Source organism: Pseudorasbora parva, chromosome 18, assembly GCF_024679245.1.
Source record: "Pseudorasbora parva isolate DD20220531a chromosome 18, ASM2467924v1, whole genome shotgun sequence".
In the NCBI taxonomy this organism is placed as follows: Eukaryota; Metazoa; Chordata; class Actinopteri; order Cypriniformes; family Gobionidae; genus Pseudorasbora; species Pseudorasbora parva.
The window spans coordinates 4,217,994-4,242,398 of NC_090189.1; the positions used below are offsets into that span (position 1 = coordinate 4,217,994).

General features: G+C 43.8%; 2 protein-coding genes across 2 annotated transcripts in view; both read right to left on the bottom strand.

Moving 5' to 3' along the window:
- Positions 1-592: 592 nt before the first annotated feature.
- On the bottom strand, positions 593-20,437 carry LOC137047045 (zinc finger protein 502-like). The gene is made up of 3 exons (XM_067424578.1): positions 20,245-20,437; positions 2,055-2,122; positions 593-1,897 (listed from the first exon to the last, which is right to left on the bottom strand). Exon 3 carries the CDS (start codon positions 1,895-1,897, stop codon positions 593-595), a length of 1,305 nt encoding a protein of 434 aa, XP_067280679.1. The 5' UTR covers positions 2,055-2,122; positions 20,245-20,437.
- A 1,919-nt stretch (positions 20,438-22,356) lies between these two features.
- LOC137046471 (zinc finger protein 850-like) overlaps positions 22,357-24,405 on the bottom strand; it is a 41,339-nt gene continuing 39,290 nt past the window's right edge. Inside the window, exon 4 of the mRNA XM_067423712.1 lies at positions 22,357-23,888. Within this exon, the coding sequence (XP_067279813.1) occupies positions 22,469-23,888 (1,420 nt within the window). The 3' untranslated portion in view covers positions 22,357-22,468. The remainder of the gene's footprint in view (positions 23,889-24,405) is intronic.

Genomic DNA, 24,405 nt, shown 5'->3' on the forward strand with positions numbered 1-24,405 from the left:
ATGGAGGTTGGGTCAATTTGTTTGAAAGATATTTGACACTTGGATCTAATAATAGGTGCCAAAAATGTAATGGCCATAGAGACCAACTTGTGGTCAGACACACCCAGATCATTTACCTCCAGGCTATTTATGGGGCCGCGTCAGTGATGACCAAATCTAGGGTGTGTCCCCTGATGTGCATAGGAGCCTTCACATGTTGCAGGAGACCAAGACAGTCAATCAAACTCAGGAACTCTGTTGCGAAGATGACAGGAGGGTTTGTCAATATGGATATTAAAATCACCAAGAATAACAAGTCAGGTTGACATGGAACAGAGTGATGTGAGAAGATCATGAATTTCAGAGAAGCACTGTCATGGAGTATGGGGGTTTACATTTGATTTGGACCCTCAACATTTTGATTGCAACTGAAAACCATTATGTAGAGAAAAATGCTTACTTTTTAACTGAAGAAAGAAAGACATCAACATCATGAACTAATCCTTTAAGCTTCTAAAAGCACAGAACAGCTCATGAACATTGAAAGTCTCGCAATGATTTCAATTTAAAAAAGTCTTGTTCTTAGACACTTAGCGGATTTTTGCTCACCAAGTCAACATCGTTTTTTCTTATGAAACTGTAGACTAGATAATTGGGTGAAACTTTTCCCACATGAAGAGCACTGGTATGGCTTTTCTCCAGTATGAACTCTCTCATGAGCTTTCAGGTGTCCTGAATGAGAGAAACTCTGATCACAGTGTGAGCACTTGTACGGTTTTTCTCCAGTGTGAATTCTCTGGTGTCGTTTTAATTTGTTGGATGCAGTGTAACTCTTCCCACATGAAGAGCACTGGTACGGCTTCTCTCCAGTATGAAGTCTCTCATGATCTTTCAGGTTTCCTGACTGAGAGAAACTCTGATCACAGTGTGAGCACTTGTACGGTTTCTCTCCAGTGTGAATTCTCTGGTGTCGTTTTAAACTGTCAAATGAAGTGAAACTCTTCCCACATGAAGAGCACTTATATGGTTTCTCTCCAGTGTGAATTCTCTGGTGTCGTTTTAATTTGTTGGATTCCTTGAAACACTTCCCACATGAAGAGCACTTGTATGGCTTCTCTCCAGTATGAATTCTCTCATGAACTTTCAGTGTTTCTGCCTGAGAGAAACTCTGATCACAGTGTGAGCACTTGTACGGTTTCTCTCCAGTGTGAACTCTCTGGTGTCGTTTTAAATTGTGGAATAAAGTGAAACTCTTTCCACAGGGTAAGCACTTGTACGGTTTCTCTCCAGTGTGAATTCTCTCGTGTGATATTAATTTGTTAGATGTAAAAAAGGTCTTCTCACAGACAAAGCACATATAAGGTTTCACACCAGTATGAGAAAGCGCATGCAGTTGTAAAGCGCTTCGAATTGAAAAACTCTTTCCACAAAAAGAACAAAAGTGAGGCTTCACAGTAGCATGAATTAAACGGTGTCTACTCAAGCCTGATGGCGCAATAAATGTTTTCTCACACTGATCACAGCTGAATGATTTCACTCCAGCGTGAAAGCGTAGATGACTGTTCAGAAGGGTTTTACACCTGAAACTCTTTCCACACTGAGAGCATGTGAACGGTTTCTCTCCAGTGTGAATTCTCATGTGCTCATTTAACAGTCCTTTTTGAGTGAAACTCCTTCCACACTGAGTGCATGTATAAGGATTTTCTTCAGAGTGAATCCTCATGTGTCCTTTAAGTTGTGTTTTGTGTGTGAAACTCTTTCCACACTCAAAGCAGGTAAAAGACCTTTTGACTCCAGGTTTCCTGGATCGTTTTGGTGTAGAATTCTTCTCAGTTTGGGAACTGATGTTTCTATCTCCATTTGTGAATTGATGAGGTTTTTGAAGCCGGTGCCGTCCGTCCTCTTTCACGTCCATCATCTAGAATCAAAATATTAAAGAATTACAAATTAGAAACAAAACAAAAACTAGTACAAATGTAGTTTTCAACCAAGTCTACTAGTATCTAGTATTCCAAGAATCTTAATGTCCCTCATCAGTCATTAAAGGGAATGAAGGAAAACACTAACCTGTTTACCTCAAGCTTTACAATAGTATGTCAGTAGATTCTCCTGGAGTAAATCCTCCTGATTGCTGCTGCTTATCCTGTGGGAATAATTCCCAGCATTTAAAGCTTTTTCAAATATCACGTTTCATGCAGTATGTAATCTGTTATGCAGTATGTGTCTGTTAATGTAAGCGGTCTGCAAAGTTGAAAGTGCATGACAAATAAAGTTATTGTCTCCCAAAAGAAATAATCGACCCTTAACCGTTTGAACGAGTCATCAGAAATTCCAGTCTCACTTCCATGACCTGAATACGTAACGCAGTAATGCATTTGCATAATGCCCACCTATGGTCTTCAATTGGTGTCTGCGAACAAAGTCTACTTTGATCCTTTCTCAAATGCTGTAGCTGGTTCATATTGTGTACATTTCGACAAAGTGGTTAAAATTACCAGAGCAATACAACGGTGGTAAAACATTTTAATGATTGCTTTTCAAATCTCTGAGGTCTAAATGGGATTTACAAAATGTTTTTCCATTAAAGATACCCACTATATTCAGACCAACTTGCTCCTGACCAATTTGTTTTTTTTTAATTGTTAATGCTGATGGGGATGAATTATATTTGCAACACCTATAATGTAGTTCAAACTGAGTAGAGTCACTGAGAAATGTCCTGCTCAAGTCGTCCTTGCGATGGAGATTCAGGTTGAATAACTAGTTTTTCCCGATGTTTCATCATTGGACTCGCGCTCGGCTTGACATGGTAAAATCGATGGCAGTTACGGAAATGGCCAATCTTTTCCAACACACGCTGTAAGCCTTATGCCTAGTTCAGACTGCACGATTTTCAAACTTGTTGGGTCACTGCTCTATTCACACTGCATGACTATCTAAGGTAGCATTCAGTCACTGCTGTGTTCATACTGCACAATGGCTCAGCAACAGATAGTTTCACACTGCATGACTGTGGAGGAGGAACAATCGCTGACAACTCTCTCGCCAGTGCGCAAGCTATGTTTCCCAACCAAACACACACGCGATGTGACAAGTAAACAATGCGAGATCACGTGCGTCAGCCCGGAGTTCTCCCGAGAGACTTGGAATTGTTATCAAAAATTATAAACTGCAGAAAGTTTGCTCCAAATTGTCTGTGCACTGATTTGTGGAGAAAAAAGAAGAAAAAAAAGATTAAGGCGAAGGAACTTGTTGGAGAGACAGAGGGAGCAAGAATTGTGTTCTGCAAAGAGAGTTGAAGGTAAATAAATCATTTTGCAATGTGCTGCTGCTGAACGCACAATTTCAGTGAGAAACATATTTCACACAGCAGGAGCTTGAATCGCCAACAGGTCCAGATTTTTAGCATGCACGGGCGTCTGCGATTCTCTCTGATCGCGTCTTTGATCATTCACACTGCGTGATTGTTACTTGTGTTCACGAGCACCGATTTGCCTATGATCGCTGGCATTTGTCGATGTTTTCATAAAACCTGTTGGCGAGTCAAAATCGGGGCTAAAATCAGGCAATGTGAATTTGACTTCAGACCAATAATAACAAATTGAGCCATCTAACCAATCAGATCAGAGTAGCTTGTGGAAATGAGGAATTTAGAGAGACTGAATCGGACGAGTTGTTTGAGAATCATTAATAAATGTGGTAATGTGAATTGTACACTTTATTGACAAAAGTATTTGGACACCACACCAAATCCTTGGCGGGTCAGAAGCCGTGAGTCGGCCTTGGCAGATCAGGAGTCTCTGGAGCTCGCAGTCCCGGAGGCCTGCAGCGCGTAGTCCCGGAGGCCTGGAGCGCGTAGTCCCGGAGGCCTGGAGCGCGTAGTCCCGGAGGCCTGGAGCGCGTAGTCCCGGAGGCCTGGAGCGCGTAGTCTCGGAGGCCTGGAGCGCGGAATCCCGGAGGCCTGGAGCGTGCAGTCCCGGAAGCCTGGAGTGCGGAATCCTGGAGGCCTGGAGTAAGGAATCCCGGAGGCCTGGAGCGCAGAATCCCGGAGGCCTGGAGTGCGGAATCCTGGAGGCCTGGAGTGCGGAATCCCGGAGGCCTGGAGCACGTAGTCCCGGAGGCCTGGAGCGCGGAATCCCGGAGCGCAGAATCCCGGAGGCCTGGAGTGCGGAATCCCGGAGGCCTGGAGCGCGGAATCCCGGAGGCCTGGAGCGCGCAGTCCCGGAGGCCTGGAGTGCAGAATCCCGGAGGCCTGGAGCGCGGAATCCCGGAGGCCTGGAGCACACAGTCCCGGAGGCCTGGAGTGCGGAATCCCGGAGGCCTGGAGCAAGTAGTCCCGGAGGCCTGGAGTGCGGAATCCTGGAGGCCTGGAGCACACAGTCCCGGAGGCCTGGAGTGCGGAATCCCGGAGGCCTGGAGCGCGCAGTCCCGGAGGCCTGGAGTGCGGAATCCTGGAGGCCTGGAGCACACAGTCCCGGAGGCCTGGAGCGCGGAATCCCGGAGCGGAGAATCCCGGAGGCCTGGAGTGGGCACATGGACTGCTGGAGCGGCCTCGAGGAGAATGAGCAGACTCGAGGTAGACTTGGAGTGTGATTGCAGAGGCCTGGAGCAGAATCCAGGGCCCTCATTTATCAAGGGTGCGTACGCACAGTTCTGTGCGTAGTGAGTGCGTAAGAACAGTTTCACGCAAAGTGTGGGATTTACCAACTTGTACTTATACGTAGAAATGTGTGTAAATATAAGCACACCTCTGAGCATGCTTACGCAGAGAATCTAGTGGTAGAACAGCGATACTACACATAAAACAGCATGTAAAGGGTTACTTCAGCAATTAACATATGGCTTTGTATCAGTAGAAACCTGGGAGTATATTTGAATAATCGTGCTAAATTTATTTGACACTAAATTTATATATATATATAAAATTACGCATTGTGTTCAAAATGACTATATATCTGTCTATATATACATATATATATATATATATATATATATACACATCTCGTGATTTTTAAAGGGATATATTGTCACCATATATGGTTCATTGGAGGCGTTTCTGAATGCTAATGACTGTGAACGTGAACGAGCATGGCACTTACGCACATGTGGGATTTATCAACAACGATTGCTTACTCATGTGCGTAAGAACTGTGTACGCACGTTTGATAAATACGGATTTTCTTGTACTTAGACACATTCTAAATTTCAGTCATACGACGAAATATAGAACTTTTTCTACGCACTGTTGATAAATGAGGGCCCAGGTATTTTTGTATCTCAACCTTTTGCTTTATCTAAGTCCTAAATAGTAGCACATTTTCCTTTGAATTTTCCCAAATTATGAGTTCCTTCAGGTCTATTAAAACACTCAGTCTTGATTATAATCTGTACTATACCGTTTAATTATTTCAATTGTATCAGTAGAAACTCGGGAGTGTATTTGAATGATCCTGTCTTTTCTCAGTCTAGAAGGCACCAAATTCAAAAATAATTTCACATTTCTACTACATTAGAAATGAAATGCTGAATTGAACCCAGTTTAAATACAAATCTTAATGCTAAATCACTGAAGTAACCCTTTAAGTTAATATAATGCAGTAACTAACACAATTTGAAGCAGGCTCTAGAATTTTGAAGCTGCTTGGCTGTTGCTCTGCATGTGTCGGCCTGATTTTCCTCAAAGGCCAGTTGGAGCATAGGTGTCGTTTCTCAGCCTCTTCTCCGTTTGGCTTTTGACTTATCACAGTTTTGCATCTCAGGATATTGTCTCCATCCTTGGGAAAGTTTCACCTGTCCCTGCATTAAATCAGTCTTCTCAATGCTGATCTTTTGTAAAGTTTCAACTTCTCCTTTTAGGAGGGGAGCTGGAAAAAGCCCATCACCCACTCTCTCTCTCAGAACACAACACAATCAAGCCACAACACAGCGGAAACAAGCCACAACACAACAAAAATGGCATAACACAATGAAAAGTCCAAAACACAAAAAAAGCCACAACAACAAAACAAAAATCCACAACACAACAAAAAAGCCACAACAACGAAAACGCCACAACACAACGGAAATGCTCCCGACCTAGGGGGCTCTCGGAGTGTGGTAAAGTTGGTTGTCACAAGCAAACAAAAAGGATCCAAAAGCAAAGGTGATATAATGCAATGTCTTTAATGTCCAACAAAAGAGTCAATAGACAGAAAGCTCAGAACTGGAACTCAAAAAGGTGCTCTCAGGAAGACAGCTCCTCCGTGGATACTTTGCCACAAGTGCTAACAACAAACAGAAAAATGCTCTCTGAGAGAGGGACCCCAGAATATGGCTGCTGAGTGGAGAACTTCACAGGTGAGGCTCGCCAGGGCGGGCAACGGGAGACAACAGGGCGAACGCTGCTTCACAAGACAAGACACAGGTAAAATGTACAGCTGACAAAAGAGAGAGCGTTACTCACATAAATCACACAATACTCCAACACAGAACAGAGAGAACGAACACCAGAAGTAGACTGAGTAATTAGACAAGACACGACAGGTGTGGGCACAAAGCAGCGAGAGCGCTGATGGTGATGAACAACAGGTGAAGACAGAGTGTGACATGACAGTATGTATGTGCGCTGGAGAGTGAGAGAGATGGGTGTGTCAAAGAGTGTTTGACAGTGTGGTAGTATGAGAGTGAGGGGAAACAGAAGTAACCCAGATCCTGACAGGTTTTCCTTTGCTGCGTCCCAATTCGACTACGTCCTAAAAGTATGTACTCTTTTTGTGAAGAAAAAGTATATACTTTTGAGTGTGTAGCAGAAAAGTATGCAAGCTTCGGGACATACTACTTCGCCATCTTTAACGGACTCTGTTGCTTAGTTACGTGCAACCGTCACCGTTTATCTGCCCTGTCAATCATCGTCCAATTCGTCACAGTTCAAATCCTCCACATTGAGTTTAATCTCCTGCCGTATCGGAGAGAAATGTAGCCGCTCGTTGATCTGCCATGTGTGGGTCTTTAATGCAGAGATTCTCCTCATGTGTTTCCAGTTTAAATATAATGATGCATTTAAAAGTTAATGGCCAAACGTGTCATTACAAAAGTTACAATGTGGACAACATTGAATAAATATATTTTTGTCAGGTTAAATATTGATAGTTGGTCATTCAAACCCCTTTATCTAAACTTTGTTGACCTCGCACATCCGTCATGTTTGTAGTTTTTAACGCTTTTTATCAGCGTTTGTAGTTCTAATCGAATCCTCGTCCAACTCGCAATGGGTTGTGGGCAATATCAGCCATTAGAGTGCCCATCGAACCATACTTCGAATTCGGACCGGAAATAGAAAACCATCCGGGAATCTTTGGAATACTCTTTTCAACATACTACGATTTGGGACATACTAATTATATTTTCAAATACTATTTAGGATGGATAGTATGCGAATTGGGACGCAGGGCTTGTCATTGTTCTATAGATTCACCACTCTTAAGTTACACACTTAAAACTGATCATAGTGTTTATATATTTGTAAGACAAGCCAATCTATAGAACAATGGTAGAACATTGCTGTGGCTTGATTTCTTTGTGTTGTGAACTTATGTTTGCTTTTTAAATTTCGTAGTGTTGTGCACTACTGGGCCACCATACAAGGCACTGTCATTGAAGCCATCAGAAATTTGCAAGTGTTTGTCTCTACTTTTATTTATTTTTATTTTATACAAACTAGTCAATCAACTATCACAAACTATGCATCATTTGAAAGCTTATACACTCAAAATACATGTTCTGAACTCGTTTTTGCAATAAATATACCAGAGAAGAAAGGGTTCATGAAATGCTGAAGCACTAGCTATTTAAACATTAGCATAATAAACGCATGAAATACTCAACTTTCATCTCCTATCGTGCAGATCAGATCTGACAAATCCAAAAAACATCAGCATACAGTTGGGCAAAAAAGTATTTAGTCAGCCACCTACTGTACAAGTTCTCCCACTTAAAAAGATAAGAGAAATGCCTGTAATTGTCATCATAGGTACACTTCAACTATGAGTGACAGAATGAGAGAGAAAAAATCCAGAACAATCACATTTTGACAATCTGATTTTTAAAGAATCTATTTGAAAATTATGATAGAAAATAAGTATTTGGTCAACAAAAGTGAATCTCAATACTTGGTTATATACCCTTTGTAGGCATATATAAGATAAAATACTTTAAGCACGTGCAATTTTATTATTTATACATCTATTCAAATAAATCATTACATTTATCAAATAAATATATATTATTATTTTTATTTTTTTATATCATACTGCAGAACTAATATTTTCTAATTATCCTTTCTTTTTTACAACATTTTCACAACATTTAAGTTCCTATAGGGTTCATTCTCTCATTCACTGTTTTCAAGTGACCAGGGAGGGGGTCACTATTTTTTTACCCACAGACATAGTCAGACAAGACACAGGATCCCACACAGATACACTTCCTCAACACGACAGATTACACTTAAAAACTCTTTAAACTATCCATGCAGACCCCTGCAAATTTACAACAGGGCGGTACCCATAGTCTTTTTACACAATCCCATCTAACAATTCAGACCTCTGTTGTTTATAAAAGACGTAAATGTTTCGTCTTTCCATTCAGTACTTTGTTTTATAGCAACGCAATCTCATATACATCACTTTTTGGTTTATCTGCTGATCTTCAACAGAGATGAAGTGTGTGATCTTCAACAGACCGGTAACGCAAGCGCTTGTTTTAGCATGCAGTCTTTCACATTACACTTATGTTAGTGTGCTAACAAAAACGGAATCCGTAAAACTTTCTTTTTTAATTTCCCCAAGCAGAAATTTGTTTATATAGCCGAAAAGGTAACCAGTAAACTTCCGCTGTGTGCATTCATTATTTGCCATCCATCTTAGCCCTTTTGACAAGTAAACACAGATCATGCAATTATTCTGAAATCAAAGATCCTTATTCCCTTTTTAGTTCTTTAAATTTGGAGAAGTTTTTAAAGTGTCTTACCACTTACAGGTGAGCCCTGGTGATCAACACAAACTTAAGCAAAAACGTTCTCACCTCAAGATAGTGTAAAGGTTATCAAGTCTGCAGTGGTTGTCATCAGCTCCTAAGCCAGTCCCATCTTGGGGGCCAAAATTGTTGGAAATTCTCTTCTTGTCAAGAATAATCTCTCAAAGATTGTTTGATTTTAGAAAGGCTTTATTCAATTCAACAAAGCAGAGTCTCTCCTGCACGAGCCAACTTCCATACTTTGGTTTATATATACCATAGTTGCTTTCCCAAAATGGTAACAACCTTCAGCTGTTTTTTCCAGTTGGTTTCCTGGCTCACATGTCACCACATTCCAAGTGTATTTTGTGTAGACCATATATCTCCTGTAGTTCATTTTGACAGCATGTTTCTCAAAGTCACCACACAGAGTCACACAGTTGAAACATAAGCGTTTTTACATACAGCTTATTTTGCATTAAATTCAATACTAAAATCTTCTACAAGAGCAGAAAGTCCAAGGAACCATATGGACTTGATGTCATGGCAGCACATTCCAAACATAGTCATTTATGACTTTGCCAGAGGACTTTCTACTCATAGAAATATACGATTTTCCCCAACATTGCCCTTTTCTCCTCATGAGGGAAGATTACTAAACCCTACTGCTGAAAACATCCAGCGTGCTAAAGAAGGGAGGGTCACAGTTAGACTTCCGTGGTTAATAAAGGCAAAGGAAACTCCTGATCAGTGGCGGATCTAGAAAATTTTACATGGGGGATGGGTGCAAAGGGGTGGCAAGAGGTCTTGGCAGGGTGGCAGGTGTAGACGGCACATGGAAATCCCTATATGTGAATTGCTTTAACAAAACAAACACAAAACCACTTTTAAACTACAGTACTTATTGTTTAATCATGCCCTTACACACTACAACGGTGTTTAATTCAGTAATAAGCCCTGCGTTCAAACAAAACAAAACAGTATAAAAAGCTAAATGAAAATATAAAAAAGTAGAAGAATTGTGGGAATTGAAGGTCTTCTCTCTCCCTCTCTGTCATCATCCTCCTCCTGATCACTCCCTACCTCTGTCCCTCTCTCTGAATCTGGAGCCTCCTCTTCATCTCTCACTGATTCTTCTTTTTCCTCATCTCCTTCACTTATTTCCTCTTCTCTGTCACTTATTTCCTTGTCTCCTTCTGTCTTCTCCTGCTCTGACCCTCCTGGTCTCTCCAGTTTACTGCCTTCTCCTTCATTTCCCTCATGCTCTTCCTCCTGTATACTTCTTTGGATTTTTTTTTTTTTTAGCAAAAAAGCTAGTAACATCCCCACTTTTAGCCTTCCTTTTCATGGTTAGGCTCCAGCTGCTTTCTTCAACTACTCTTGCCAGCAAAAGTCAGTATGTGAAAACCTCTGATTATCTTTGTATTACATTTCACTGTAGGGCCATGAAGCTAATAAGTAGCCTATATAACAAATATTAAATCAGAAAGATTTATCACATGCACACACCAGTTATTTACATTTACATTTACATTTAATCATTTAGCAGACGCTTTTATCCAAAGCGACTTACAAAAAAGGGGAGAGTAACAGAAGCAACGGAACAGACAAGGCCAAAAACCTGTAAGAGCTGTAAGAAATCTCAATTAATTAGCATAGTACACAACAATTTTATTTTTATTTTTTTAAGACATCTACAACAAAAACTCACGTACGCAAAGTGCCGACCACCACTGAACAAGACACACAAGCTGAAACGTCAAGACTGGGCCAAGAAATATCTCAAGATTTTTCTAAGGTTTTATGGACTGATGAAATGAGAGTGAGTCTTGATGGGCCAGATGGATGGGCCCGTGGCAGGATTGGTAAAGGGCAGAGAGCTCCAATCCGACTCAGACACCAGCAAGGTGGAGGTGGAGTACTGGTTTGGGCTGGTATCATCAAAGATGAGCTTGTGGAGGCCTTTTCGGGTTGAGGATGGAGTCAAGCTCAACTCCCAGTCCTACTGCCAGTTTCTGGAAGACACCTTCTTCAAGCAGTGGTACAGGGAGAAGTCTGCATCCTTCAAGAAAAACATGGAGCATTGTCCTGCATGAAAATCATCACACATCCCTGCTCCTGATGTAAATGGGTAGAACACGATCATCTGAGCATTATGTGCTCTCTGATAAACTGCATGAGGGAAATACCAAGGATGAGAAAGATGTGCTAAGGAAGATTGAGCTGGTTCCTGAACTTGCTGGCCGTATCAACAGTCAAGTGTTGAACAGTTTTTCTCAACTTCTTGAACATGATGAAGCCCAGTTTTTCATGATCAGAAACAAAATCTACCACAGAAACATCATTAACACATCAGCAAGGATAGAAAAGATTTAAGAAGTGTCTGGACGTTGAGCACACTGCATTGGACAAGCATGGACAAGTTGTCATTGGTAACATTTTATTTATTACCTTTTTATTTATTTCCTTTTTGTAACTCTTTTATCTTTTTTTTCAGGTACTACTACTGAAAACAACCAGTTAGGTGAGTGTTAATGCAAATATCTTTATAGTACATAAGATTACAATTTATCTTTCTAATTAGTACATTTTCCACTGTACAGTGGGTGCTTTTGCAGCAAATCTGGAGGAGAAAAGCATGAACAGGTGTGGACAGCCAAATCGCAAACCTCAGGCCCTGCAGGGTTTCATGGACACGCATCTCCCTCAAGACCAACTGGTATATTAGAAAGTGTATGTATGTATGTATGTATGTATGTATGTTTTAAAGCTACACTGTGTGATATTTTCCCCCATCTAGCGGTGAAAAGGTATATGACCATCCAGGGAATAATAGTTTCTGTTCCTCTCAATTCTGATTTCGTTTTAACTCCTACGGTGGCCGATTTAGTCCAAGATTAACATGGCAATCCCCCTCTTCACATTCGACACGGTGCCATCGAGTGTTAAAACACGAAAGGCGAAGCTTAAATTTACGGGTATGTCCCTCTTTGGCTAATGTACTTTCAAGATGGAGGAGCAACATGGCGACCGGCATTCAAACCCCTCACCCGTATGCTTTTTCAGTGGCATATTATATCTTTTATTGTTTTAATGCTGATGATTTTGGCATACAGCTCATGAAAACCCAAAATTCCTATCTCAAAAAATTAGCATATCATGAAAAGGTTCTCTAAACGAGCGATTAACCTAATCATCTGAATCAACTAATGAACTCTAAACACCTGCAAAAGATTCCTGAGGCTTTTAAAAACTCCCAGCCTGGTTCATTACTCAAAACCGCAATCATGGGTAAGACTGCCGACCTGACTGCTGTCCAGAAGGCCATCATTGACACCCTCAAGCGAGAGGGTAAAGGCGGGCGTACACGGTGCGATTTTTGCTGTCGTACGAACTCACAGACAATTTTTTTTTTCTCGGGAGAAATCGTGTGGACATCGTGGATGCTCGTATGGTCGTGGCTCGCGCCGTGTGAGAGGAAATACGAGACGAGACGAGCACGTTAAGAGCACCTCCTGACCTTACGATAATTTTTAAACATGTTTAAAAAGTTCGGGGAGTCGGGCCGATTTTTACCAGCATATGGCTGTCTTGCCAAAAAAAGGCCCTATTGCCAAATCATGCACAAGCACTTCACATAGGCTCAATCTATGAGTATTATTAGCTCAGTGGCTGCAAACATAGGCTACAGCGTTCACACACACACACACACACACACACACACACACACACACACACACACACACACACACACACACACACACACACCACACACACATACACACACTTTCTCTCTCTCACGTGCACCCTTCTCTCTCCCTCTGGTTGTTTCGCTTAAAAGGAATGGCTACTGTTCTCTGCTTTTCAACAAATCATTTGCACACATATTTTTTCTTTATTTTTTGTATCTGAAGCTATAGCAGCAACATTGAAAGCTCCGGTGTCTGTGTTTAACACAAAAACTTGTGTGATCGCGGCCGGCTCGCGGTGCAAACAGTCGTGCCGTGTACCAGCTGATTTGATGCGATGATCAAATTAAATGACTCGTAGCGTCTGCAATATCTCACGACCTCCCGAGTGTCTGAATTCGCAGTGTACGCCCGCCTTAAGACAAAGAAAGAAATTTCTGAACGAATAGGCTGTTCCCAGAGTGCTGTATCAAGTCACCTCAGTGGGAAGTCTGTGGACAGGTGCCGCATTCCCCAGGCCAAGCCACTTTTGGGCTACAGAGAAGCAGCACTGGACTGTTGCTCAGTGGTCCAAAGTACTTTTTTCGGATGAAAGCAAATTTTGCATGACATTCGGAAATCAAGGTGCCAGAGTCTGGAGGAAGACTGGGGAGAAGGAAATGCCAAAATGCCTGAAGTCCAGTGTCAAGTACCCACAGTCAGTGATGGTCTGGGGTGCCATGTCAGCTGCTGGTGTTGGTCCGCTGTGTTTTATCAAGGGCAGGTCAATGCAGCTCGCTATCAGGAGATTTTGGAGCACTTCATGCTTCCATCTGCTAAAAAGCTTTATGGAGATGAAGATTTCATTTTTCAGCACGACCTGGCACCTGCTCACAGTGCCAAAACCACTGGTAAATGGTTTACTGACCATGGTATTACTGTGCTCAATTGGCCTGCCAACTCTCCTGACCTGAACCCCAGAGAGAATCTGTGGGATATTGTGAAGAGAAAGTTGAGAGACGCGAGACCCAACACTCTGGATGCTATCGAAGCATCCTGGGCCTCCAGAACACCTCAGCAGTGCCACAGGCTGATCGCCTCCATGCAACGCCGCATTGAAGCAGTCACTTCTGCAAAAGGATTCCCCACCAAGTATTGAGTGCATTAACATTTGAAGGTTGACTGCAAGGAGGAATGGGCCAAAAATTCAGTCTCTCGATGTGTAAAACTGATAGACATACCCCAAGCGACTTACAGCTGTAATCGCAGCAAAAGGTGGCGCTACAAAGTATTAACTTAAGGGGGCCGAATAATTTTGCACGCCCAATTTTTCAGTTTTTGATTTGTTAAAAAAGTTTGAAATATCCAATAAAATTCGTTCCACTTCATGATTGTGTCCCACTTGTTGTTGATTCTTCACAAAAAATTACAGTTTTATATCTGTTTGAAGCCTGAAATGTGGCAAGTTTGCAAAGTTCAAGGGGGCCGAATACTTTCGGAAGGCACTGTATATCCTAATTAAATTCATAATCAAAGCCTTAATCAATATTTATCTTCCTATATCATTATGATTCTTTCCAGTTATAATTTTGCATTATATTTCTTGTTTTCTAAAGTGGCTTTCATTTAATTTATATATTTTATTCCTTATATTTTTCCTTTTACTGAAACACTAAAGAGTCATGATGAATATTGCCTGTACTATTGTCTGTACCCCTCCTTGAACTGTCACCTTATCGTGGTGGAGGGGTTTGAGTACCTGAATGATCCTAGGAGCTATGTTGTCCGGGGCTTTATGCCCCTGGTAGGGCCTCCCAAGGCAAACAGGTCCTTGGTGACGGGCCAGACTAAGAGCAGTTCACAAGCCCATTATGAAAAAATTAAAAACAAGGGCCGAGACGTCGCCCGGCATGGCGCAGCCGGGGCCCCACCCTGGAGCCAGGCCCGGGGTTGGGGCTCGTATGCGAGCGCCTGGTGGCCGGGCCTTCCCCCATGGGGCCCGGCCGGGCTCAGCCCGAAAGAGCGACGTGGGGCCACCCTCCTGTGGGCTCACCACCTGCAGGAGGTATCATAAGGGGCCGGTGCATAGTGGATCGGGCGACAGTCGAAGGCGAGGCCCCCGACGACCCGATCTCTGGACACGGAAACTGGCTCTAGGGATGTGGAATGTCACCTCGTTGGCGGGGAAGGAGCCTGAGCTTGTGCGGGAGGTCGAGAGATACCGACTAGAAATAGTCGGGCTCACCTCCACGCACAGCTTAGGCTCTGGAACCACACTTCTCGAGAGAGGCTGGACTCTCTACCACTCTGGAGTTGCCCATGGTGAGAGGCGGCGGGCTGGAGTGGGTTTGCTTATAGCCCCCCAGCTCAGTCGCCATGTGTTGGAGTTCACCCCGGTGAGCGAGAGGGTTGCTTCCCTGCGCCTTCGAGTCGGGGATAGGTTTCTCACTGTCATTTGTGCCTACGGGCCGAATGGCAGTGCAGAGTACCCGGCCCTCTTGGGGTCTCTGGGAGGGGTGCTAGAAAGCGCTCCGACTGGAGACTCCATCGTCCTACTGGGGGACTTCAACGCCCATGTGGGCAGTGACAGAGACACCTGGAGGGGCGTGATTGGGAGGAACGGCCCCCCTGATCTGAACCCGAGCGGTGTTCTGTTATTGGACTTCTGTGCTAACCATGGCTTGTCCATAACGAACACCATGTTCAAGCATAAGGGTGTCCATCAGTGCACTTGGCACCAGGACACCCTAGGCCGAAGGTCGATGATCGACTTTGTGGTCGTCTCATCTGACCTCCGGCCGTATGTCTTGGACACTCGGGTGAAGAGAGGGGCGGAACTGTCAACCGATCACTACCTGGTGGTGAGTTGGATCCGATGGCGGGGGAGGAAGCTGGACAGACTCGGCAGACCCAAACGTACTGTGAGGGTCTGTTGGGAACGTTTGGCTGAACCCCCTGTCAGAGAGATCTTCAACTCCCACCTCCGGCAGAGCTTCGACCAGATCCCGAGGGAGTCTGGAGATATTGAGTCCGAGTGGACCATGTTCTCCACCTCCATTGTCGACGCGGCCGCTCGGAGCTGTGGCCGTAAGGTCTCCGGTGCCTGTCGAGGCGGTAATCCCCGAACCCGGTGGTGGACACCGGAAGTAAGGAATGCCGTCAAGCTGAAGAAGGAGTCCTATCAGGCCTGGCTGGCTTGTGGGGCTCCTGAGGCAGCGGACAGGTACCGGCAGGCCAAGCGGACGGCAGCCCGGGCGGTTGTGGAGGCAAAAACTCGGGCCTGGGAGGAGTTCGGTGAGGCCATGGAGAAAGACTATCGGTTGGCCTCGAAGAGATTCTGGCAAACCGTTCGACGCCTCAGGAGGGGGAAGCAGTGCCCTACCAACACTGTCTACAGTGGAGATGGGCAGCTGCTGACCTCAACTGGGGATATTGTTGAACGGTGGAAGGAATACTTCGAGGATCTCCTCAATCCCACCGACACGTCTTCCTTTGAGGAAGCAGAGGCTGAGGGCTCGGAGGGGGACTCGTCCATCACCCGGGCTGAAGTCATCGAGGTAGTTAATAAGCTCCTCGGTGGCAAGGCGCCGGGGGTGGATGAGATTCGCCCTGAGTACCTTAAGTCTCTGGATGTTGTGGGGCTGTCTTGGCTGACGCGCCTCTGCAGCATCGCGTGGCGGTTGGGGACAGTGCCTATGGACTGGCAGACCGGGGTGGTGGTCCCTCTTTTCAAGAAGGGGGACCGGAGAGTGTGTTCCAACTACAGGGGGATCACACTCCTCAGCCTCCCTGGGAAAGTCTATGCCAGGGTACTGGAGAGGAGAATTCGGCCGATAGTGGAACCTCGGATTCAGGAGGAGCAGTGTGGTTTTCGTCCCGGTCGTGGAACGCTGGACCAGCTCTATATCCTTCACAGGGTGCTGGAGGGTTCATGGGAGTTTGCCCAACCGGTCCACATGTGCTTTGTGGATTTGGAGAAGGCATTCGACTGTGTTCCCCGTGGCACCCTGTGGGGGGTGCTCTGGGAGTATGGGGTCCGGGGCCCCTTGCTTAGGGCAGTACGGTCCCTTTACAACCAGAGCAGGAGCTTGGTTCGCATTGCCGGCAGTAGGTCAAATTTGTTCCCGGTGCATGTTGGTCTCCGGCAGGGCTGCCCTTTGTCACCGGTTCTGTTCATAATTTTTATGGACAGAATTTCTAGACGCAGCCAAGGGCCGGAGAGTGTACGGTTTGGGGACCACGCGATTTCATTGCTGCTCTTTGCAGATGATGTTGTCGTGTTGGCAACCTCAGACCGGGACCTTCAACATGCATTGGGACGGTTTGCAGCCGAGTGTGAAGCGGCGGGGATGAGAATCAGCACCTCCAAGTCCGAGGCCATGGTTCTCAGTCGGAAAAGGGTAGCTTGCTCACTTCAGGTTGGTGGAGAGTTCTTGCCTCAAGTGGAGGAGTTTAAGTATCTTGGGGTCTTGTTCACGAGTGAGGGAAGGATGGAACGGGAGATTGACAGACGGATCGGTGCATCATCTGCAGTAATGCGGGCGATGTACCGGTCTGTTGTGGTGAAGAAGGAGCTGAGCCGTAAGGCAAAGCTCTCGATTTACCGGTCAATCTACGTTCCTACTCTCACCTATGGTCATGAGCTGTGGGTCATGACCGAAAGGACAAGATCCCGGATACAGGCGGCTGAAATGAGCTTTCTCCGCAGGGTGGCTGGGCGCTCCCTTAGAGATAGGGTGAGAAGCTCGGTCACTCGGGAGGAGCTCAGAGTAGAGCCGTTGCTCCTTCACATCGAGAGGAGCCAGCTGAGGTGGCTCGGGCATCTATTTCGGATGCCCCCTGGACGCCTTCCCAGGGAGGTGTTCCGGGCACATCCCACCGGGAGGAGGCCCCGGGGAAGACCCAGGACACGCTGGAGGGATTATGTCTCCAGGCTGGCCTGGGAACGCCTCGGGGTGCCCCCGGAGGAGCTGGAGGAAGTGGCCAGAGAGAAGGAAGTCTGGGCGTCTCTGCTTAGACTGTTGCCCCCGCGACCCGGCCCCGGATAAGCGGAAGATGATGGATGGATGGATGGATATTGTCTGTACCTCTCACTGAGAGAAAGCACGTTATCAGTACGTTTTGGTTAGAACGTGACGTGGTATTGCGGTAAAACGTTAACCGTCCCAGCCCTAGCCCAACTCCAGTTAGGTAAACCTGTCTCTCACTCTAGTCTTCTAACTCTAGTGCTAGAGTATGATCACAAAGCCAAATTAGTCAGGGTTGGTGGACGCCACACAGATGTAACCACTTGGACTCCAGCATGCTCCACCCAATTGTCTTGGATCCTGCTCACCCCCTCGTAAAGCTTCTGATTCAAGATTAGGACAACCTCCTGTTACATCCAGGACCCGAGTGTGTGTTTGCAGAACTGACATTGAAATATTGGCTCATAAGAGGAAGAGAGGCAGTATAAAAAGACATCAGTGCAGCTGCTTTGAATGTAAGAAATGGCCAGGGGGGCCAGAAATTCCCATGATGGCAGATCGTCCACAGTCTAACCTTAGACTGTATTGCCCAGCCTTCTATTCAACAGGTATTGATTGTTTTGGCCCCTTTCAGGTTAAATTTGGACTCAGAAGTAAAGCTGTTTGTATTGAACTTCTATCGAGCATTGACAGAGACTCTTTTCTCATGTTGTTTCAATTTATCATAAAATGGCCCTGATGTTTGTTTTATTTAAACGCCGTATTTTTCTTCTATTCTCCCTTTATTCCACACCGCTGTCTCCATTGTCCTTTGAATGGCTCTTTTGCGTCCTGCTTCCACGAAGCCCATCCCTCCGAAAAACGCAATGGTCTTAGATTGGTTAGATGGCCAAATGTAGTGTCCTGTATTTTTATTGACTGAAGTGGAAAGCACAGGTTGTCCGGAAACGCCACGCCCCATACCATTACGGGGCAGAAGTCACATCTGCGGTGGCTAGCAAGGGTTTATGATGTCACCAACCCAGGAAGAAGCTCGCTGTAGTCAAAACCGGCTGTTTTTGTAGGCAATACACTGCCGTAACTTTCAAAGACAATGGCCCTCATTTATCAATCTTGCGTAGAAACGGGCGTATAGATGGAGTTTGAGGTGTATGTTAGAGATGGCATATATGTTGGCGTAAGATTATGCTTACACTCCTCTCACCACCTGATTTTTGAAGCTGTGCGCACCTCTGCAATCCAGGTTTAAGCAATACCTGCCCTTTATAAATGCTGCGGCTGAAAACGATCGTCATTAGAATAATACACCCCTATGTATTCAAGTCTCCGCCTCCCCCACGCCCTCATTTTACGCCATGGACATAAGGAAGACGGCAAAGAAGCCAAACTTCTCCGACGTGGAGAACGGGCGCGTCTCAATCCTCTCACTAGTCCACTATTCAGGGCACTGATTAGGACATAAGTCAACGGGCTGACTCCCTGATCAGTGCCCTGACTACTGAACTATTGAGATGATTGAGACGCGTCCATCAAGACCATCACCAGGGAAGTGGAAAAAAGCGAAATTGTTTTATTTGGGAGTTTAAAGAGTGGGAATAAAGACACCCAGAAAAACAAAAAATGGACCTAAATTACAAGTACTGTTAATAGTGTGGGGGTTGAGAAGCGCACTTCAGCAGTTTAAATATCTGTTTGGATGAGAAATTATCAATGCATTTTACAGCACATGTTTTGAAACAATTAACATTTAATTTCGTGGCACATGTAGGCTATTGGGGTGTACGATAGTGATAATGATGTGGAGTACCATTCATTCATATTAATAATTGCATGACAATTTGTAAGATTCTTATTATTATGATTATTATTGACACTTATTGTTATTTAGTAGAAGAATGTCGTTATTATTTATTTTATTATTATTATTTAAAAGAAGAAGAATGTCTTTTTTATTACTTGTCAGTCTGAATTATTTTCAGTCCCAGTCCGTGCGCAGCTGCCGGGCCTAACCCTGAACCGTCAGGTAAAGCGCACAGGCTCGCGACTGGAGGAATACATGCCTACAAATCAAATGCTTGGTATCACAAATTAAACATTGAAGTCCATGTTGCACAAAAATAAACACTGAAGTTTATAATTACTATGTTGTTGTTGTTTTACAGTGGGTTATAACATAGCATATCTTTGTCAGTGCTTTTTGTGGTGTTAGGAATTGTTTTACTGCGCATTTTCGCACTAACTCAAATGTGAGTACACCACCTCCTGAGCTGGCATAGGATTTGAGCGTGCCGTACGCCAACGTCCATATTGATAAATCTCAAAGTCACCGTGGGTTTGGGTGTACGCAAGGTGTGGAAATTTGGTTTACGCATTTTGATAAATGAGGGCCAGTATCTCCATTTGCATTGAACTTTCAGCGGTTGAGAAAATAACCAGGTCTGAGATCACAGATTCTACCCAATCTAAAAAGCCTCAGCATCCATCAAATAATCTCTATGAATGAGAGCACATTAAAACACAGATAAATCAACTCTGGACTGCAGTACTCATTTCAAGCACTGGTACTGCAGGCCAATCCTACATAACATACCTTTTATGTTCCTCCTCAGTCATTAAAGAGATTGAAGGAAAACACCAACCTATTTGTTCCTCTGTCTCTTCATCTTTTATTCTGCAGGGTTCTTCCTCAAACTCCATCTTTACAATGGTGTGTTAATAGTTTCTCCTGGAATAATTCCTCCTGTTTGCTGCTTCTCCTGTGGGAAGAATTATACTCTCATGAACGGCTGTGGGAGCGGCTTCACTGACTGAAGGTGATCATCCACACTTACAATCTCTCAATTATTCATGTTTAAGTTAATTTTAAGGGTTGATTACTGTTATCAGACATCGATTAAAGGTGTGAATGTGTGCAAAAGAGATAAATTAATAGTTTGCAATTCAGGTATATGAAAATGTACCTAAAACTAGTTATTCTGTCACAATACTGTACTTTTTCCAAAATCTCCAAAACTACATCTCTTGTGGGGTGTACCTGGTCTGCAGTTGCCAGTATCTATTCAATGGTGACTTGGCAACAGGATCATGGGCGGCCAAGGCTCATTGATGCATGTGGCCCGTGGATGGTTTGTGTGGTCTGATCAATTAGACAAGCTACTAGAGCTCATATTGCTCAAGAAGATTATGCTGGTTCTGATAGAAAGGTGTCAGAATACACAGTGTATCACAGTTATTTGTGTATGGGACTGCAGAGCAGTCAGGGTACCTATGCTGACCCCTGTCCACCGCCGAAAGCAACAACAGTGGGAACATGAGCATCAGAACTGGATGTAGAACACCTATTTTTGGGCAGTTTGTCTCATTCTTCTTTGCAGGACCTCTCAAGCTCCATCAGGCTGGACTTTCTCCAGACATGACACTTGTAATTTAGGGCATAGTTTTAATCTTTGTACCTAAAACTAGTTCATCAGGTCAGAGAATTTAGCTTCTTGTGGTCTGAGACTCCTTCAGGTGCCTTTTGGCAAACTCCAGCTGGCCTTTTACTGAGGAGCAGCTTCCGTCTGCCCACTCTCCCATTCAGGCCTGATTGTAGGAGTGCTGCAGAGATGGTTGTTCTTCTGCAATGTCCTTCTCTGCTAGTTTGGTTTAAACTCATGCTTTGGTCAAATATGGACAAACACAAACATTAGGAATTTAAACCAATGGTTGGGTTTGTCCATATTTGCCCTAAATATGGGTAAGTGTAAAAGTACTGTTTGACAGTATTAACAAACCCTTTTGTCAGTTTTAAAATGTGTAATCAATACAGTACACACACCATTGCTGGTCATAGACACAATAAATTAAACCAATGTTAGTAAACTCTTTTCAACCATAAGCTTCTCATATCCAAACCTGACTGAACTAGGATACAATTTCACACTGCAAGAGTCATTCACACATTAAATTATCTTTTTTTTTTTTGCTAATGGCTATTTGTATTAGTCTTCGCATGTGGACTTCAGACTGTTCTCATGAAATGGCGTATATGACACGCCCACTCATGTAATTTTGTTATGCTATCAAGACGCATAATCGCTTTTTAGCATTTTCAACGCAGTTTCATTCTATCCCCCTACACTGCCCCTACCCCTAAACCTACCCATCACTCACACACTCACCACCCCTAAACCTATCCATCACAAGAAACATTCTGCAATTTTACATTTAAAAAAAAAAAACAGATTTTAGCAAGTTTATAAATCCATTTACATTGTGGACACACACACACACACACACACACACACACACACACACACACACACACACACATAATGGTTCGTTTTGGCATAGACATTCACATGGAATCACACGGCGTAGACGTACACGCGGATAGCTCAAAATGCGTAGATAACACACCACTTGGCTTTAGAAAGTGGTGTGTATGTTTACGCAAAGTCATGATGTTATGTTGTGCACTTTGTAAACATTGGAGCGGTAGATCTGCCTACGCCTAGTGTGATGTTCTCAACGAGATTGCACAATCACTATCAGCAGAACAAGGTGAGCCATTTAGGTTAAATTAATTCATTTTTTTAAAATAGCCGATGGCTTGGCTAGATAAGAGCCTATTGATCTGGGATTATGCAGAACCTCTGAAACTGCATTGATTTGGACCCTCAACATTTTGGTTGCAATTGAAAAATCCTGGAATGTTTTCTTTAAAAAAAAACACTCACTTTTCAACTGAAGAAAGACATCAACATCTTGGATGAGATGGAAGCAAGTAAAAAGGAAATTTTAATTTAGAAGAGAACTGATCCTTTAAGCTTCTACCAGCACAGAACAACTCAGGAACATTCAGAGTCTCGCAGTGATTTCAATTCAAGAAAGTCTTGTTCTCAGATGCATCTGAAAACAAGACTTTCTTTTTTGCTCACTTTTCATTTGCTTTTGCTCATCTAGACAACATTGTTTTTTCTTATGAACCTGTAGACTAAATAATCGGCTGAAACGTTTCCCACATGAAGAGCACTGGTGCGGCTTCTCTCCAGAATGAATTTTCTCATGAGCTTTCAGAGTTCCTGACTGAGAGAAACTATTTCCACAATGTGAGCACTTGTACGGTTTCTCTCCAGTGTGAACTCTCTTATGTTCTCTCAAGGATGATGATTGAGCGAAACTCTTTCCACACGAAGAGCACTGGTGCAGCTTCTCTCCAGTGTGAAGTCTCTCATGATCTTTTAGGGTTGATAAAACAGAGAAACTCTTCTCACATGAAGAGCACTGGTACGGCTTCTCTCCAGTATGAACTCTCTCATGAGCTTTCAGTGTTCCTGACTGAGAGAAACTCTTTCCACAGTGTGAGCACTTGTATGGTTTCTCTCCAGTGTGAATTTTCTGGTGTTGTTTTAATTTGTCAGATGAAGTGAAACTCTTCCCACATGAAGAGCACTGGTACGGCTTCTCTCCAGTATGAACTCTCTCATGTATTTTCATGTGTCCGGCCAGAGAGAAACTCTTTCCACAGTGTGAGCACTTGTATGGTTTCTCTCCAGTGTGAATTCTCTGGTGTGATTTCAATTCGTTTGATCTAGTGAAGGTCTTCCCACAGTCAAAGCACATATAAGGTCTTACACCAGTATGAGTACGGTCATGCAGTTGTAAAGCGCCCAGATGTGAAAAACTCTTTCCACAAACAGAACAAAAGTGAGGCTTCACAGTAGCATGAACTACAAGGTGTCTACTTAAGCCTGATGCCAAAAGAAATGTTTTATCACACTGATCACAGCTGAATGATCTCACTCCAGCGTGACGGCGCAGATGATTGTTGAGAACCTTTTTCTGACTAAAACTCTTTCCACACTGAGAGCATGTGAACGGTTTCTCTCCAGTGTGAATTCTCATGTGCTCATCTAAGACTCCTTTGAGACTGAAATGCTTTCCACACTGAGTGCATGTATGAGGCTTCTCTCCAGTGTGAATCTGTAGGTGCCTTTTCAAGTGTCCTTTGTAAGTGAAACTTGTTCCACACTGAGAGCATGTATAAGGTTTTTCTCCAGTGTGAATTCTCATGTGTCTCTTAAGTTCTGATGCATTTATGAAACTCCTTCCACACTGAGAGCATGTATAAGGTTTTTCTCCAGTGTGAATTCTCATGTGTCTCTTAAGTTCTGATGCATTTATGAAACTCCTTCCACACTGAGTGCATGTATGAGGTTTTTCTTCAGTGTGACTCCTCATGTGTCTTTTAAGTTGTGTTTTATGTGTAAAACTCTTTCCACACTCAGAGCAGGTAGGAGATCTTTTGACTCCAGGTTTTCTGGATTGTTTTGGTGTAGAATTCTTTTCAGTTTGGGAACTGATGTTTCTATCTTCATTTGTGAATTGATGAGGTTTTCGAAGCCAATACCGTTTGTCCTCTTTCACGTCCATCATCTAGAATCAAAGTATTAAAGTAGTACAAATTAGAAACAAAACAAAATCTGGTTCTAGTACAAATCTAGTTTACAACACAAGTCTACTAGTATCTAGTATTTCTGTTTGTAATACTATTCGTAGATGGGAAGGAAGGAGGCGGGAACCGGCGAACGTTTCCAAACTTTAATTCAACATAAATACACAAAATAAAACGTGGGCAGCCCCTCACGGACGACTGCCCACTAACACAAACACACGTAAAACAAAACTAAACATAAACTCCAGGCCTGGTCCTCTCTCGTCTTCCACAGCCCTTGCTCCTCCTTTTATGCTCCCGTCACATGGCCACAAGACGAAACCGGTGTGCCACGCAGCTGGCACTCGTCAACATTAATCATCGG

Bases quoted from the DNA above. Each gene is read 5' to 3' on its own strand.
- LOC137047045 (XM_067424578.1), bottom strand. From the start codon at position 1,897: ATGATGGACGTGAAAGAGGACGGACGGCACCGGCTTCAAAAACCTCAT.